The 17,484-nt window shown below is 43.9% G+C and overlaps 1 protein-coding gene across 1 annotated transcript in view; it reads left to right on the top strand.

Annotated features, from left to right (window-relative positions):
- LOC126240637 (glutathione hydrolase 7-like) overlaps nt 1-17,484 on the top strand; it is a 77,644-nt gene that overhangs the window by 11,173 nt on the left and 48,987 nt on the right. The window contains exon 2 of the mRNA XM_049947982.1: nt 8,286-8,459. Coding sequence (XP_049803939.1) covers nt 8,286-8,459 — 174 coding nt within the window. The remainder of the gene's footprint in view (nt 1-8,285; nt 8,460-17,484) is intronic.

Consider the following 17,484-nt stretch of genomic DNA (forward strand, 5'->3'; position numbering starts at 1 on the left):
AGCATGCGGCAATAGCCGCGCACGTGGTGCATAGCTGCCAACCTTGTCACAGAAAATATCCGACATTCTCACGTATTTTCTCGATACTGGAAAGAGACATGAACCTACTTCCACTATTAAAAACAATTGCGAAATGTTAGCTACATTTCGTACACAGTAACTTATTTTCTAAAACACACTAAACGTAAATTGGCCAGCGATTACATTTCTCCCCGCAGAACTTCTCAAAATATGGATGGTATTGTACTTTACTTGAAAGTATGACATTAACTCTAGGCCGTAACGAAAAGAAAACAAGTTCGTTATGAAGCTGCAATGTGTGGCCATAAGATGCGGAAAAATAATATTTTTTTAACGATTAGTTTCAATGAAACAGAATGAGAACGACCACGTAGTGGAGAACACGTGCGAATCCCAAAACAGTGTTTTTTTTTTAACCCAAATACTAAAAGTTTTACAGAGAAACCAAATACAGAAACGGATGTAGTAAAAAGACAAATCGGATGACATGAAATTTCACTCCGAGTGTACCGTTCTACACGCGACGCGTTTTGTGTGGATCGACCAGCACCTCAGTGGTCGTGCGTACTCAGATGGGGTCGCGCGGGGTAGCCGCGCGGTCTTGGGCGCCTTGCCACACGGTTCGCGCGGCTCCCCCCCCCCCCCCCCCCCCGTCGGAGGTTAGAGTTCTCCCTCGGACATGGACGTGTGTGTGTTGTCCATACCGCAAGTTAGTTTAAGTTAGATTAAGTAGTGTGTAAGCTTAGATTACGATGACCTAAGCAGTTTGGTGCCGTAAGAACTTACCACAAATTTACAAAGCTTGATGCAGCTCGCGTAGCCCGAAGGCCACTCTATTCGCTTCTGTGCTCCGTGCCGTCGCACTCCGAAAACGACTCATGGTAACACGCTTCCGTCTGTACACAGGGTGTTTCAGAAGTGATAGTCAAAAATTCACACGTGGAAAGTACAGAAAAAAAGTAACTAAAAAGCTCCAACAAACATGGGTCCACAAATCAATCATTGTCGAGATACAACATATTTTCTGTTGCGGTTCATCAGTGTTTAGGAAAAAATGGCATCTCTAGACGTTAAATTAGGTTCAAAAATGGCTCTGAGCAGTATGGGACTTAACGTCTGAGGTCATCAGTCCCCTAGAACTTAGAACTACTTAAACCTAACTAACCTAAGGACATCACACACATCCATGCCCGAGGCAGGATTCGAACCTGCGACCGTAACAGTCACGCGGCTCCAGACTGTAGCGCCCAGAACCGCTCGGCCACTCCGGCCGGCGTTAAATTAGGTGCTGTCCATGCGTCTGAATGTAATATGGAACTCGTCTCTGAAATGAGTTGCGAATCCGCTCAGACAGTCCTGGGATATTCCGTAAACGCTGGAACGCTGCTTCAATCCGCAAGAGTAATTTCTTAAGAGAGTTGACCTCGGTAGTGTAGAACAGCCTTTTGATATAACGCCACACGCATGAAACCATGGGAAGTAAATCCGCAGATCTTGGAGGCCGCGGCACGGGCCCTCCTCTACCTGCTCAATATTGACCATACGTCCGAGTTAGAGGCCGGCGCAATCGTAAATGAAAATGTGCTGAAGTACCGTCATGGGTGAACCACATGTTCAGGCGTTGGTTCAGGGGACATCATCATGGGCATCCGGAAGTACACGGCAGGTGCTGCTATCGAACTGGTCTATGCGGCAGAAAGTGTGGTCCAACTACTCGGTCTCTGAGTTGTCTTGCCCAGAAGTTCAGCGAATAACGCTGCTGAGTGACTCTTGTTTTGCATTAGGATTGACGTCGGCCCAAAGGTGACAGTTTGTGGGGCGGCGAGTAAGTTACTTCACTGGTTTAAAGTTTTGATGCCGTCTTTAATCACGTGAGTCTGGCAACTGCTTTGGTGGTCAGCCAGACAGCGAAGGGAAACATACTGATCTTACGAGGTGCATTCAAGTTCTAAGGCCTCTGATTTTTTTTTCTCTGGAAAGAGATAGAAACATGCGCATTGTTTTAAAATGAGTCCGCGTTCATTGTCAATACGTCCCAGAGAAGGCAGCACCATACGGCAGATGGAATTTTACCACCAGCGGCGAGAATGAAAACTGTTTTAAATACTGAAAATGGCGACGTTTTCCTTACTTGAACAGAGTGCGATCATTCGTTTTCTGAATTTGCGTGGTGTGAAACCAATTGAAATTCATCGACAGTTGAAGGAGACATGTGGTGATGGAGTTATGGATGTGTCGATAGTGTGTTCGTGGGTGCGACAGTTTAATGAAGGCAGAACATCGTGTGACAACAACCCGAAACAACCTCGGGCTCGCACAAGCCGGTCTGACGACATGATCAAGAAAGTAGAGAGAATTGTTTTGGGGGATCGCCGAATGACTGTTGAACAGATCACCTCCAGAGTTGGCATTTCTGTGGGTTCTGTGCACACAATCCTGCATGACGACCTGAAAATGCGAAAAGTGTCATCCAGGTGGGTGCCACGAATGCTGACGGACGACCACATGGCTGCCCGTGTGGCATGTTGCCAAGCAATGTTGACGCGCAACGACAGCATGAATGGGACTTTCTTTTCATCGGTTGTGACAATGGATGAGACGTGGATGCCATTTTTCAATCCAGAAACAAAGCGCCAGTCAGCTCAATGGAAGCACACAGATTCACCGCCACCAAACAAATTTCGGGTAACCGCCAGTGCTGAAAAAATGATGGTGTCCATGTTCTGGGACAGCGAGGGCGTAATCCTTACCCATTGCGTTCCAAAGGGCACTACGGTAACAGGTGCATCCTATGAAAATGTTTTGAAGAACAAATTCCTTCCTGCACTGCAACAAAAACGTCCGGGAAGGGCTGCGCGTGTGCTGTTTCACCAAGACAATGCACTTGCACATTGAGCTAATGTTACGCAACAGTTTCTTCGTGATAACAACTTTGAAGTGATTCCTCATGCTCCCTACTCACCTGACCTGGCTCCTAGTGACTTTTGGCTGTTTCTAACAATGAAAGACACTCTCCGTGGCCGCACATTCACCAGCCGTGCTGCTATTGCCTCAGACTCCTAAAGAAGCCTTCGCCGCTGTCATGGAATCATGGCGTCAGCGTTGTGAAAAATGTGTTCGTCTGCACGGCGATTACGTCGAGAAATAACGCTAGTTTCATCGATTTCGGGTGAGTAGTTAATTAGAAAAAAAATCGGAGGCCTTAGAACTTGAATGCACCTCGTAGTTTCCAGTCTGCACGGCCACATTCCGGTCCAGCCCACTGAAAGAAAAGTGTCTATTTCCCCTTTCTTTGCGGGATCAGGACTATGACTTCAGTAAAAGTTTAAAGTTCCAATCAAGATTTAATGTAATTGAAGTTTCTCACAAACAACACTTAAAATTGCGTTATGTTCAATTGAAAACAAGTCTTTCTAATCTAACAGCACCTTTAGCAGTTCAGAAGCGACCTCTACGGTAACTTCCTACCAGATCGTTTTTCGCCCTGACTAACATCACTCAATTGAAAATTCGCAATAAATGTTCTAAAATTAATGCTCGCCATAAAAGTGGAAATAAATTCACCACTTGCCACGCGGAATTGGATTTCACACGGACGGCACACTAACAGTTATTTTACCGAGTTGTAAACGATCCAGGACGGTGTACAGTCCTCGCGAGTTCACTATCCGTTTTCACTGCCAAATACGCGCTTGTCACAGCTCGGTTCTGACGTCATCCGAGGCAGAGCGCGACCAGACGTTTAACTGGCGTGGATCTTCTAACAACCCTACCACAACAAAGGTCAGAATTTAATAACGATTGTGGTGTAGCTCACGCTGCTAAATACTGCATTTTCGGGCAACAACAGTCATATTATCTGGCAGGTGTCATTAGAGCACAGTTAATATAGTCATTTCATGTAATAATAAAAAAAAAACTAGGCACTCATCTTTTTGTGTTTCCCACGCTGGTCTCGTCGTAAAATCATGGCTCAATCGTTGAAAATCTAGGTGCTTATGATTCCAAGCTCGGATGCAAAGAGGCCTAGGTTTTATTCTGCTATATTCAAAAGTTTTGTAGATGAGCTTCACAAATCATTCTTGAAGATTACGCTTTTGCAGGACAATGGTGACGTAAAAAAGAAGCAATCAGAACTCCGAATTTAAGTTACACTTCCTTTTAATTGCAATATCACGTAAACACAAAACATCACTTCACAATACAAAACATACTTGAAAACATCTTCCTCACAGTCACTGTTAAAGTTCACATTTCATAAGCGGACTACGTTATGCGTCTTTCCAACATGACGTCCAACACTTGACCGTCTCAAGGTCCGACTCTCTAACAAGTTAACAACCAACTAACAATCGCTTACGCGCCCAAAAATCAGAGTTACAAGTATGTCAAAGATCATAGTGACAAAAGAAAGAATACACATAAGAATAATATCATTGCAATATAAACATGTCGATGTATCACAAATGAAATCAAATCTGAATGTTGTCTCAGAAATATGTTAACTACTTTACAGAAAAATCAGTAGAATATTACTGGTATCGAGAGGTTCAGTTGAGGTATCATAATGGTTACGTAATTCAAGTACCATTACAACCTCACAATGTCTGAGACCGAAGAGAACCTTCCTACTGCTTCAGGGGATGTATTTATAAGGAGCCGGTGCGGACTGCCGAGAAAACATCTGTTATCTCTGTCTATTTGCATACGGCGGTAGTCTACAAACGACCGCTATCTCGGGCACATAATCTTTAATAATATAGTTACCAATTACCTCAGAAACTTCTTAATTTTTGCTGGTATGCAGATAAGCAGTTTGAAAGCACCTAGAAAGTTTCAGCTCGCTAGAATGAAAATTTTGCTTAATAGAATGTATTTAGTGGAACTTACGGTAGATTGTTACCTCTGAACCATACCTTTGCTTAGACTTATATCAGTTGCTATTTATGTTACAAGTCTTAAACTCGGTGTAGCTCTATTATTTGATATAGTTGATATCTATCATTAAAATTTCAAGTACTTAATCTACAACACTTAGGTACATTTTAGTTACAAAATTAGTTTTTATTTAATTACTCAAAAACCATAAGAGGTAGATTAACGTGGACTCTCTGTTATTATTTTTGGGGTGTACTGAAGCATAAAACAAATTTTTAAGTTTCTAAGTCCATTATTTAGCGCCTCTGATTTTTCCGAAAAACGTGGATTCTGGCGTTATTTTCTGTTTTATGGTTTTGGAAACCAGCATGACTTATTTATAATTTCTAACTGCACCTTCTGACCAAATTCTGGCTTCCTAGCGTCATTATTTAGCGCCTCTGATTGTTCTCTTAAAACGGCATTTTTCCGTAAACTATTACGTTTAGAATATCAAGACTTGGTATTTGGAACGTTATTACACTAAACTATAATTTAACAAAATTTTAAACATAAATTTTGATTTTTAATTTCATACTAAATTGTGGTGCAATACTTGTGCGCTACATGCAGACGCGTTAAGGTGACGTGGCGCTACTAGCAGTGAACTGGGGTAAGTCCCGGCACACTCGCTCGCCTCTGCATCTCACACACGATACAGCGCTTGGTTTGCTTCAAGTTATGGTAGTTAAAAATACCATCATGGGTAAATCCAGCCTCATCCGTGAACAGAATACTGCTTACAAATAGAGGATTCAGAATGCACTGTTGTTGTACCCACTGGCAGGCAATTCTGCATTTTGAGGGCTTGCACTCGCTGGAGATGATATGAATAGAGCACTTGCCGATGTAAAATCCTCCACACACTGCTATGACTCAGGACACGCTCTTGGCCAGCAGTCCTCCTTGTTGCAGTACTCAGACATTCGTGTACAATGCGTAACACCCTTTCCTCAATATCGGGTGTTATGGATATAGGCCGACCTTTTCGTACATGGCGTGGGGAACTACGAGTTTTTCTAAGGCGCTGATGTAACCGGCTAAATGGTCGCCTGTCGAACTGCCTGCGGAGAGAAAAAGCTTCTTCATACAATCGTGCAGCCGCAAGTGCATGTCAGCGTGCTCTTCATTGCTCTAACCCCCGTCCATGGTGCCTTCACGTTCGTAACTGATTGTGAGGCCAGTAGAGCACAGTGCACGCAGGGGCCAAGGGAAATAGTTGCGCATGCATAGGCAAAACATAGTCGATCCGAAATTTTGAGATACCAACGTTGTGAGCGACGTGTGGGTGCTATTCTGTCATTCTGCGCAACACATTAATCTGAGATGTACCCTTTACGCTGTGGCTCCTGCAAGATGCAATTTCCACCCCCACACTACTACAGAAGTCAGCCAGACGCTACTAACGTTCTAAAGAGAAATGCCTGAAAAACTTTCAGCAATAAATATCTTCTGGAGTCGTCCGCTGTAAGCAAATGACACAAAAATTCACAAAATTTCTTACGTAACTAGTGGGATACTTGGGTACTGGAGTAGTGCTAGTTAATGTAAGAAAAAAATGAAACTAACGAAAATTATTATTTTTTTTGCAAAAATTCTGAGAAATCACAATGGCACTTTTAGTTATGAATTGAACAAGTTATTTCCTAGTTCTTTTCGGAGTGTGAAGTTACCTCTTAAGGATAGGATTCGCTAATGAAATTTCTATACAAAGTTTAAGATTGTTATTGACTTGGCAGAATGGCTGAGAACCGCGCCTACTCAACTTGAATAATTATCCGTTAGAATGTTGCTAGGTACGCTCGAGGCTGTCGCGTGTGAAATGCAGTGAAGTGTACTGTTGTGGAGGAAATATGGGGCTCGCAAGAGCTGTAGCGATGACTGCTGTCTGCACCGCTCGCTGCTGACAAATAAGATAACTCTCGTTCTATCTCGATTGACCTTCGCTAATCCAACTCTCCCTATGCCTCGATGAAGTCAAGGACTCCTATTCGCCCCTAGTCTAACTATTGGCGTGGTACACCGGTCAGATAACCAGTCCACCGCGATACCACTCAAAAATTTGCTCGCAGTCGTTTAACTATAACTCTGTCCGTTCACACCGCACAATAAATGTGTCGGCCAACACAGTGAACAATGCTTAATCGCAAGGACTCAGTATAGAGTCGCACTCTGATTTGCTCTCGACAGAGGTGCTCTCCCAGTGAAGTACTGAGGAGAGACTTGTTCCTCGCTCTTTGAGTACACATACGAGCGCACACGCTCTCGTTAAGTGTTCTCACTCCAAGAGCGACAACGGAATGGCCCGTCTGCATGCCAGACATGAAGGGGTATATCTTTTGGTCTCTTCCATTACTCCTTGAGCTCAAGGCGTCAGGAATATCGTCTGCCAATCAGCATTGCTCTTCCAAAACGGGAGAATGACGTTTCGTTTAAGGCATCCAATCTGGAAATCCGTAGCATCGGCGTTTGTCGTTTGCTGTCTCCCTGTGAAAACCTTTGAAACTGCGTGCTATGTTTGTAAAGAATGAGTAGGCTGGGTATTCCCCCACAGTGTAGTGGAATTTGCATTCAAGCTGAACACGGGGTCGTTCTCCCTTTCACTCGGGCAAATGCTGTCTGCTCTACGGGCGGTCACCGGTCGACGTAGATAGGTTGACTCGTCCTCTGAAGGTACCGGCCTCCTGGCGTGCAGTTTGCCTCTCCCGAATTAAAGCTTCTGTGAACGTCGTGTCTTGAATGTGTGTGTGTGTGTACGCCAGCCTCGAGTGTTTTAATCCCAGTGCGCACTTGCTATTTACTTTATATTTGCATATCGTTTACATGAATTCATACAACATTGACTTTATTTTATCAAGTTTGGGTTCGAATGAAGTGTCTCGATGTGCGGAATATATAAGAAATGAAGGTCAGGAGACCACGACATCTTACAACCTAAATACTGCGGTATCCAGGGGCGCTTACAGTTGTTTCCCAACTCGAATTAATGTGATACCTGAGCAATGGTTGATTTACAGACCCATGTTTATTGGAGCTTTTTATCTACTTTTGGCCTGCACTCACCATGTGTGAATTATTGACCATCACTTTTGAAACACTCTGTATAACAGCAGCGGAACAGATCAAGGAAATAATAGTCAAATGACGGAAAGGTCCGTAACCCCTGATTAACCAGAGCAAGTGCTGACCCTCTAAGTGTGCAGTCACTGTCATATCAAACATACCTTGTCACTATATTGAGAAGCAAACCCCTTGATGATCATAGTTATGAAAGGGTGGCAGTCCATATGGACCTGCCATCTGTCAAGTCGTTGTGTGACTTTCCCATTGCCTGTATTGCCTTTCAGAGAAGACGGCGGCTGGGATCCAGAGATGAAGAAGGTGCTGCTGGTGGCTGCGCTGGCTCTGGCGCTCTTCCCGCTGGTCATGGGCCTGGCGTGGCTGCTGCCCTACGCGCTGGACGTGCACTTCCGCCACGCCGCCGTCGTCGCCGACGCTCCGGGCTGCGCCCACGCTGGGAGGTAAGACCGCAGCACCAGCGCTCCACCGCTACTCTCCACTGCCGCCTATGCGGTGACGAACCAGACGCTGGCTAGGAGCGAGGCGTCGCGCCAATGCTTAAGGGGCTCCGGAAAGGCTCAAAATCATGAAAGGTTCAATTTTTACTTTTTTGCGTTTTCTGAATCTGCAGACTATTACCTTTTAATAGATATATAATTTATTCAATTCCGAAGACTACAACTATTTTTAAATTTTTTTTTGAAATGTGTTCTACATGGGCGTCACCCACTGTGGCGCTGTTAAACTGCTGTCAAATGGTGTTATTATTAACGTCCGTGTTCTTCAGGTACATTTTAGTCATGTGAGATAAAGTATGTGTTGTGGCTAGCCTGCGATGGTTCAATATATATATCGCTGGTGTGATTGTCGATTGTTTCATGTTTATTTACTCTGTCGTTATCTCGAAAATATTCGTAATTAATTCTGTTTCTTGAGTCTCTGTTTTGTTGAAGCATAATAATGAGTAAAAGTAAAGTTATTAGAAATCCTCTGAAGGCTTTTAAGAAAAGGAGAAATGTTGGAAAGCCAAAGGTATGTGTTATTACTGTAAACAATAAAGACGATGAAAATCCCCAACATAGCTTGTGTCCCAAAGAAGATGACAGTTGGTGTAAATATAACGAAGGATTGCTAACTGGTGAAGTGTACACTCATAAGCATAGTATGCCTCATGCAATAATGGAGGTGATAAAACCTATTTTCAGAGGCTTAGCAGCACCTGAACTGTTGAAAAAGTGTATTCACGGAAAAACTCAAAACCCCAATGAAAGTGTAAATAGTGTTATATGGTCGAGAATCCCCAAGACTGTATTTGTTGGAATAGAAACACTTCACTTTGGTGTGTATGATGCTGTTGCGACTTTCAATGATGGCAACATTGTAAGGTGCAAGGTATTTAGAAATATGGGAATGAAGATAGGTTCTAACATAGTACGAGCGATGCTTGCTTTAGACAAGGAACGCCTTCGGGCTGCAGACAGGGCTGTAAAGAGTCTAGAAATACAAGCAAGAGTAAACAGGAGGAGGAACAAGAGGAAGCTGGAGAAGGAGTTTGCAGAGGATGAAGATAATCCATCCTATGGACCTGGAATGCACTAAAAAGTTAATCCAATCTTTGTCGCTCGATTCCCAAAACTTTTATTTTCTCATACTAATTACATGTTTTCTAAGGATCTTGCAAACATATTTGTTTCAAACTTTCAGTAAATGTTACACAGTACCTTCTGCATAATTTAACACAGCCTTTTTCCAAAAAACTGTATATTTTTGAATATACAAATAAAAAATTGCAAAAAATGTTGTGAATTTTCATTACAATTGAAAAAAAAATCATCTTTAATAACTGAACTAAAATTTTGTAAAATCCCTGTGTTAAGTTGTAGCCCATATTCCAATAAATAATCTGTAAAAAGTTCAACTTCCTACCTCAAATACTTTGTGAGGAAAGATGTAATTTATAAGCGTTATTTTAACATTGCAAGTATAGGGCGTTCCGGAGCCCCTTAAGACCCTTTCACACGATAGACGTTCTTGTCTCAGCTGACTACTCGAGACAAGTAAGTCTACTGCAGCGCCCCTGCCGTTTTGTTCCTGTACTGAGTCTCGTCTGTTTCGAGTGGTCATTTTCGGTTTAGACGTCAGCGTCAAAACTGCGTGTGTAGTGAGATCTGCCTGCTGTGCAGTTTGACACCTTAACGGTTATTTTATTTACTCGCATGGCTTACATGCTCATTTTACAGTGTTATTCAAAAACTTCATACAGTTTATATACGAGGGAGTACCTAAAAAAAAATAAAAAATACAGAAATAACATTGCTGTGGGTGGAGCTTGTGTAGTACGCATTTCTGCCGCTAGGTGTGTATAGCGCAACTCATTGCCAGTTCAGTGCCACGTGTGTTGTAGACCTGCCTTGTTCTGTTCGTCTGCAGTGATAGGTTTTGCTCGCGCTGTTTTGTTCTTGATTCGTTTTTTACCATGACAAATTTAAGTGAACTACGTGCAGCTGTGAAATTTTGTTTTCTACTCGGTAAAAATGCTGCCGAAACTGTTTTAACGTTGAAAGCAGCTTCCCTGTTCCACCCCCTTTTAGGGGATTGCATTTCCAAAAACAATGAACCGCATATTTTTTTTATTTTTATTTCTAACAGAGAAACCAAACACGATTTTTCATAGATTTAGCTTCAAAATGCTTGCATAATTAAATATTCCCATAAAAAATTTCATCCATTATTTCACGCTCATAGTGGTTGGATTTCTAAAAAATGTGAAACGTATTTTTATTTCCAACTGAGAAGCCAAATTCAAATTTTCATACATTTAGCTTTAAAAATGCTTTCATAATGAAATATTTCACAAAAACGTCATCCCCTATTTGACCCCTTAGTGACTGAATGTCCAAAACGCTGAAGCACCTTATTTTTATTTTTGACCGAAGAGCTAAATACTAATTTACGTAGTTCTAGCTTCAAAATAACCTCCATAGCAACATATTTTCAAAAAACATGTCATCCCCTATTTCACCCCTTAAGTGTCGAATTTCCGAACGTTGCTGAAATACGTATTTTTTTATTTCAAACCCCAAACATATTTTCAAAAAACATGTCATCCCCTATTTCACCCCTTAAGTGTTGAATTTCCGAACATTGCTGAAATACGTGTTTTTTTTTATTTCAAACCCCAATTTTCGTAGTTCTGGTTTTAAAGTTACCGTAATAGCAACATATTTTCGCAATACGTTTCCTCTCCTGTATCACCCTCTTTGAGAGCAAATATCGAATAAACCCTTCTGAAACGACGGCTACAGTACAAAATCAATACCTTATGCAAATTTCAAGTTTCTGCACTTAGTGGTTTGCGCTGGGCGATGATGAGTCACCGTGTGACTGAGTCAGTAGGGACAATTATTGAACTATACGAAAAAAAGTATATTAGTCAAAAACTACTGCGTGCAGACACTTGATTCAGCATGTAAACGTCACTACAAATAATCGGATTTAGGTTATGACGTGTTCGATATGCGTGCCATCATTGGCAGTGGTGTGGCGCAGACGAATAGCGAAATTCTGCATGACCCTCTGAAGTGTCGGAACATCGAAGCTGTCGATGATCTCCGGAATGGCTGTTTTCACCTTGCACTGGTTTTGGCGTTATTGCTATACACGTTGTCTTTAATGTAGCCCCACAAAAACGAGTCGCATGTGTTCAGATCCAGAGAATATGGCGGCTAATCGACGCCCTTGCCAGTGGCCTCTGGGTACCCCAGAGCCAGAATGCGATCCCCGGAATGCTCCTCAAGGACATCAAACGCTCTTCTGCTTCTATGGGGTCGAGCTGCGTCTTGCATGAACTGCGTCTTGTCTAAATCAGAGTCACTTTGGATAATGGGGGTGGAATCATCTTCCAAAACCTTCACGTACCGTTCGGTTGGCTCAAATGGCTCTGAGCACTATGGGACTCAACTGCTGAGGTCATTAGTCCCCTAGAACTTAGAACTAGTTAAACCTAACTAACCTAAGGACATCACAAACATCCATGCCCGAGGCAGGATTCGAACCTGCGACCGTAGCGGTCTTGCGGTTCCAGACTGCAGCGCCTTTAACCGCACGGCCACTTCGGCCGGCTACCGTTCGGTAGTCTACATCTACATCTACATTTATACTACGCAAGCCACCCAACGGTGTGTGGCGGAGGGCACTTTACGTGCCACCGTCACCGTGCCATCAAGGAATATCGCTCCGATTATTCCGTGACTGGACATTGTATACCACGCAGTCACCCGTTTATGGTGAAGAGACTTCTCGATCGCGAAATGCGGATTCTCAGTCCCCCAAATGCGTCAATTTTGCTTATTGACGAACCCATCCAAATGAAAATGGACGACAATAAGGGGCTTGCGCATGCGCACACTATTCCCATCATGTTCTCGGCCAACCGTGCAGTTTGAACGTCCTGATACAAACCGTTCAGAAGTTATGACGATTTTATTTCATATAGTTTGTAAGGTGTCAACGGTTTTGCACCTTACATGAGTCCATTTAACGACTGACAGCGGCGCAATCGCTTTGTAGATAAGTAGTTGCTGTTTGTTGGAGTAATACTCTAAATTACGGTGCAGGAAATCAATGTGGAAACGCATCAGCACGGTGGCCAGGTAATACGGCGAGAATTCTGCGATTTTGTAATTATAAGATTTTGCGGTGAGACAGTATGCGAGACAGAGCTCGGCTACGTCCCCAGCTAGCCGCCGAAGGCCACAGCCTGGCGGTATGAATGGTGAACTGGGGAAGTTCTGTAGTCCGTTTAGAGAGGCCACAGCGGCCGCCAGCCTCTGAGGGACGCGCGGCTGCAGGTGTTCAAGTGTTTACCAAAACAGAGCAGTGGATAGCTGGACGGGCTTTCCTGTGCGTGCTCTCGCCTATGTCCCACTAATTTTACGCCTTCGAATAACTCAAGTGGGGCAGGCCAGGAGTTCCGAATAACAAAACTTTCAATGCAGGAGTCTGTGTTCGCTACGACGGGGAATCTTGCCGGGAAAATCTCGAGTTGTCTCTTGGGAGAAAACTTCCAGTAAACGTGTTATTGCCCACAGCTGTGGTTCTTCACAGCCGGCGTGGGCGGAGTTTACTTGTGAAATTTTGTATACAGGAAAGGAATGTGGAAAACAGTTCTATTCCCAGGCCGTACATTCGTCGGCACTGGTAACTGGGTATTTCGAGAGCTTCTAGTGATGTGATTCGCTCGGTAAAAGTTGAGATGGGAAAACAAAGGTCTTCAGTTCTGGGCTCTCCTACTGAGAGGACGTCAGCCAAGTCGTCTCCCCTCTTGGTCTTTCGTTTGGAGAGGACGTTAGCCGCGCCAGCTCATTGCTGACGGAAACATTGTCGCAATAAGAGAAGTTTACGGACAGCCGTCTGTTGTCCGAATACTGTAGGAGTGTACTTTCCGAGACGCCACACGCCGACCGCACGGCCGCGCCGACGCCGTCGGAGACCGCCGCTGCAACAGTAATATTACGGTGAGATCGCTCCCGCTTCGGCCTGTGTTAGGAGCATCGTTAAATAGTTGGATCGATTGCAATTGCTGTTTCCACAGAGGTTTCATGATACTTTGGGATTTAGTGGTTCTTCGTATTTTACGTTTGTGTCGATGTCAGTTGGTCAGCCAGTTTATAAGATTTTGTACCAGTTTTGTCACAATTCACTGCCAGTGCCAGTTAGGAGGGTAATTTGTAAATGGTTAATTGTGTTTTATTCAGCATTGATCTGAAGGTTATAATAAAATTGTTGTGATTCAATAGAGCTTTTACTTTCAGTAGTTGATCCTGAATTTACCCTTATGCTTATTTTTTATATTTGTGTATGTGTTTGATGTCATTTAACACCGTAAGTGTTCGTGATCGTTCATGTTTGGAAGGAAAAATAGGTGTGATTTATCGTCAACACTACCACCGCAGATTAATGAGGGGTGACAGGGCCACATTTAAATCTAGCGTTATCCATTTTTGCGTACACTTCCACTTTCAATTTCTCTGTAAGTTGTTTGTCACATCCAAAGCGGACAAGCAACGGATGGGGTGTTACAAGTTCAATAATTGTTAACCTTTATATAGAGATTACGACCGTATGAAAAAAGATGGTGCTCGTAAAGTAAGAGCAATAAACACCTAGAGAGCGTCATGCTGTATTACGACACTAACAAAAAGAAGCGAAAGGGGACTTCAGTTTATATATGTAGAAAGAGGAGAGAGGAGATTTAATAGAACATTTTTATTTACTTACTAAAACATGACTACGACTTACATTTTGTGATGGCATGCAGTAATGTTCGTATATTAGCTTTTGATGGATTATCAACGTAACGTGTGTTCATATGTCAAAAGATTTTTTTTTTTTTAACGTGATATACTTACCATGTAACACGTTTCAGACTTTTTGCTTCACTTATACTGTGAACCTTTGCTTCTTATCGAATTTCATGATAATAGGTCAACGGGAAGTACCTATAGGTTTTGACGAGTGAGTTTTGGAGTATCAAAATATGTGGCATAAATGGCCATATGTGTTGATTGAAGCGACTTGGAAGATTAAAATTTTTACACCTGCAAGGAACCATAGACCTTAATATGTGACATAATTTTGACCTTGATAAGTTTACCGGTTACAGAGAAGACGGACGAACAACAAAGCGATCGTATAAGGATTCCGTTTGTACCGAAGGGGCACGGAAATATTCACACATCAAAAAACGTTTTGCATCACCCCGGTTCCCAGAACTCCTGAAGATAGACGATGGCTGTGGATATTATATCACAGACACAGTCCCTTTGACTGTTTGCCTCGTGATGACTGGGTGTTGTGTGATGTCCTTAGGTTAGTTAGATTTAAGTAGCTGATGACTGATGACCATAGATGTTAAGTCCCATAGTGCTCAGAGCCATTTGAACCTTTGACTGTTTGGAGATGTCACTAAGCCCGCCCAAAGATGTAAACAACCATGTACGAGCAGCGCCTATTAGACGGAGGGAGTCCGACACCAGATCAGTTCTAGTCATTCCACCAGGGAGGAGGTACAAAGCTCGTGTTGTCTGTAGTTCAACCATGCCTAGACGGTCAGTACCGCGGTTCGATCGCGTCAGCATTGTTACTTTGTTCCAGGAAAGGCTCTCAGCAAAATAAGTGTCCAGACGTCTCCGAGTGACCGAAAGCGATGTTGTTCGGACTTGGAGGAGGTACAGAGAGACATGAACTATCGACGACATACCTCGCTCAGGCCGCCCAAGGGCTGCTACTGCAGTGGATGACCGCTACCTACGGATTTGGGCTCGGAGGAATACTGACTGCAATGCCACCATGTTGAATAATGCTTTTCTTGTAGCCACAGGGCGTCGTGGTTCGACACAAACTGTGCGAAATAGGCTGCATGATGCTTCACTCCCGACGTCCATGGCGAGGTCCATCTTTGCATCCACGACACTATGCAGCGCAGTAGAGATGGGCCCAACAACGTGCCGAATGGTCCATTCGGCTCAGGATTAGCATCACATTCTTTTCACCGATGAGTGTCGCATATGCCTTCAACCAGACAATCGCCGACGTGTTTCGAGGCAACCCGGTCAGGCTGAGCGCCTTAGACACACTGTCCAGTGAGTGCAGCAAGGTGAAGGTTCCCTGCTGTTTTGGTGTGGCATTATGTGGGGCCGACGTACGCCGCTGGTGGTCATGGAAGGCGCCGTAACGGCTGTACGATACGTTCAAATTATTCAAATGTGTTTGAAATCTTATGGGACTTAACTGCTAAGGTCATCAGTCCCTAATCTTACACACTACTTAACCTAAATTATCCTAAGGACAAACACACACATCCATGCCCGAGGGAGGACTCGAACCTCCGCCGGAACCAGCCGCCCAGTCCACGGCTGCAGCGCCTAAGACCGCTCGGCTAATCCCGTGCGGCGTACGATACGTCAATGCAACACTCCGACCGATAGTGCAACCATATCGGCAGCTTATTCGCGCCCCCCATCGTGTACATCTTCTGAATGACTTCCTTCAGGATAACGACGTGGCTCGATTAGAGTGGCCAGCATGTTCTCCAGACATGAACCCTATCGAACATGCCTGGGATAGATTGAAAAGGGCTGTTTATGGACCCACCAACCACTCTGAAGGACCTACGCCGAATCGCCGTTGAGGAGTGGAACAATCTGCACCAACAGTAGTGCCTTGATGTACTTGTGGATAGTATGCCACGACGAATACAGGAATGTATCAATGCAAGAGGACGTGCTACTGGGTATTAGAGGTACCGGTGTGTACAGCAATCTCGACCACCGCCTCTGAAGGTCTCGCTGTATGGTGGTACAACATGAAATGTGTGGTTTTCATGAGCAATAAAAAGGGTGGAAACGATGTTTACGTTGATCTCTCTTCCAATTTTCTGTACAGGTTCCGAAACTCTCGGAACCGAGGTGATGGAAAACTTTTTTTGATGTGTGTAAATAAAAAATAAACCCAATGGTGCTAGAGAATTACGAAATTTGATGCACTGTAATCGGCTACGACGCTGACGTTAGAAAAAAACGAAGGATGCTCGAGAATAGGGAGTGATAAACTACTAGCGACCGTCACGTTTTATTAGCGCAATGATTTTACGAATGTGAACTTCACACTCGAAAACGATACCGAAAAAAAAAAATTGAAGTATGTTTCAGTAAAGTCCACCTGACAAAGTTTTTACTAAGAACGACACGAGAAGAGTTAAACACATGCGTAGTGCCTACCACAGAACGCAAAACGATGCCAGGAGTTGCAAGGAAGGAAGAAGCGTTTATTGAAGGAATGACTTGCGCCGCGTGCGGCCGAGCAACGCGCGACGATAGCGAAGCAAATGCTACCTCTCCTACTGGCCGCTTGCAGCCGAATGAGACATGTGGGAGTGGGACAGTAGCTGAAGCACGGCCTTGCTGCGCAAGCGCACAGGTCCTCCCGGCCCCCTCCACAACCGCCACCCAACCCCCACCACCAGCGCCATCCCGCCACCTGCTCGCCACGTTGCAGCCAAGCCTCGTACGCCATCTGCCGGCTTCAGCGACAAGCAGCCGTTCCTCGTACTATTTCCCCGACAGGCGTGTGTAGCAAACCACGTAAGGGACTCTCACGAGCAAACCGATAGCTGCTATGATTGTTTGTGAGGCCAGGGTGCCCGTTTACTCACTCTCAGACTTCCGTGACCTTTCGTATTGACAGTAGTAGTTACATACAACGAAGATGTTTATTATTCCACATCACAAATGTCACAGATAGTTGCTTAATTTCTCAATAACAATCCCATGTTTTTGGTGAGGTAGTACATTGAGAAAGAAGAGGAAAGAGATGAGGAGCTCTTATTCCCTTTTGTTCTACATGTAAAGGGGTCTGTAGGACCTTTGAAAAGAAGAAAAAACACTGTTGTAACGACAGGGAAAGGACAGTACAGTGTAGACTGCG

Source organism: Schistocerca nitens, chromosome 1 (genome assembly GCF_023898315.1).
Source record: "Schistocerca nitens isolate TAMUIC-IGC-003100 chromosome 1, iqSchNite1.1, whole genome shotgun sequence".
Lineage (NCBI taxonomy): Eukaryota > Metazoa > Arthropoda > Insecta > Orthoptera > Acrididae > Schistocerca > Schistocerca nitens.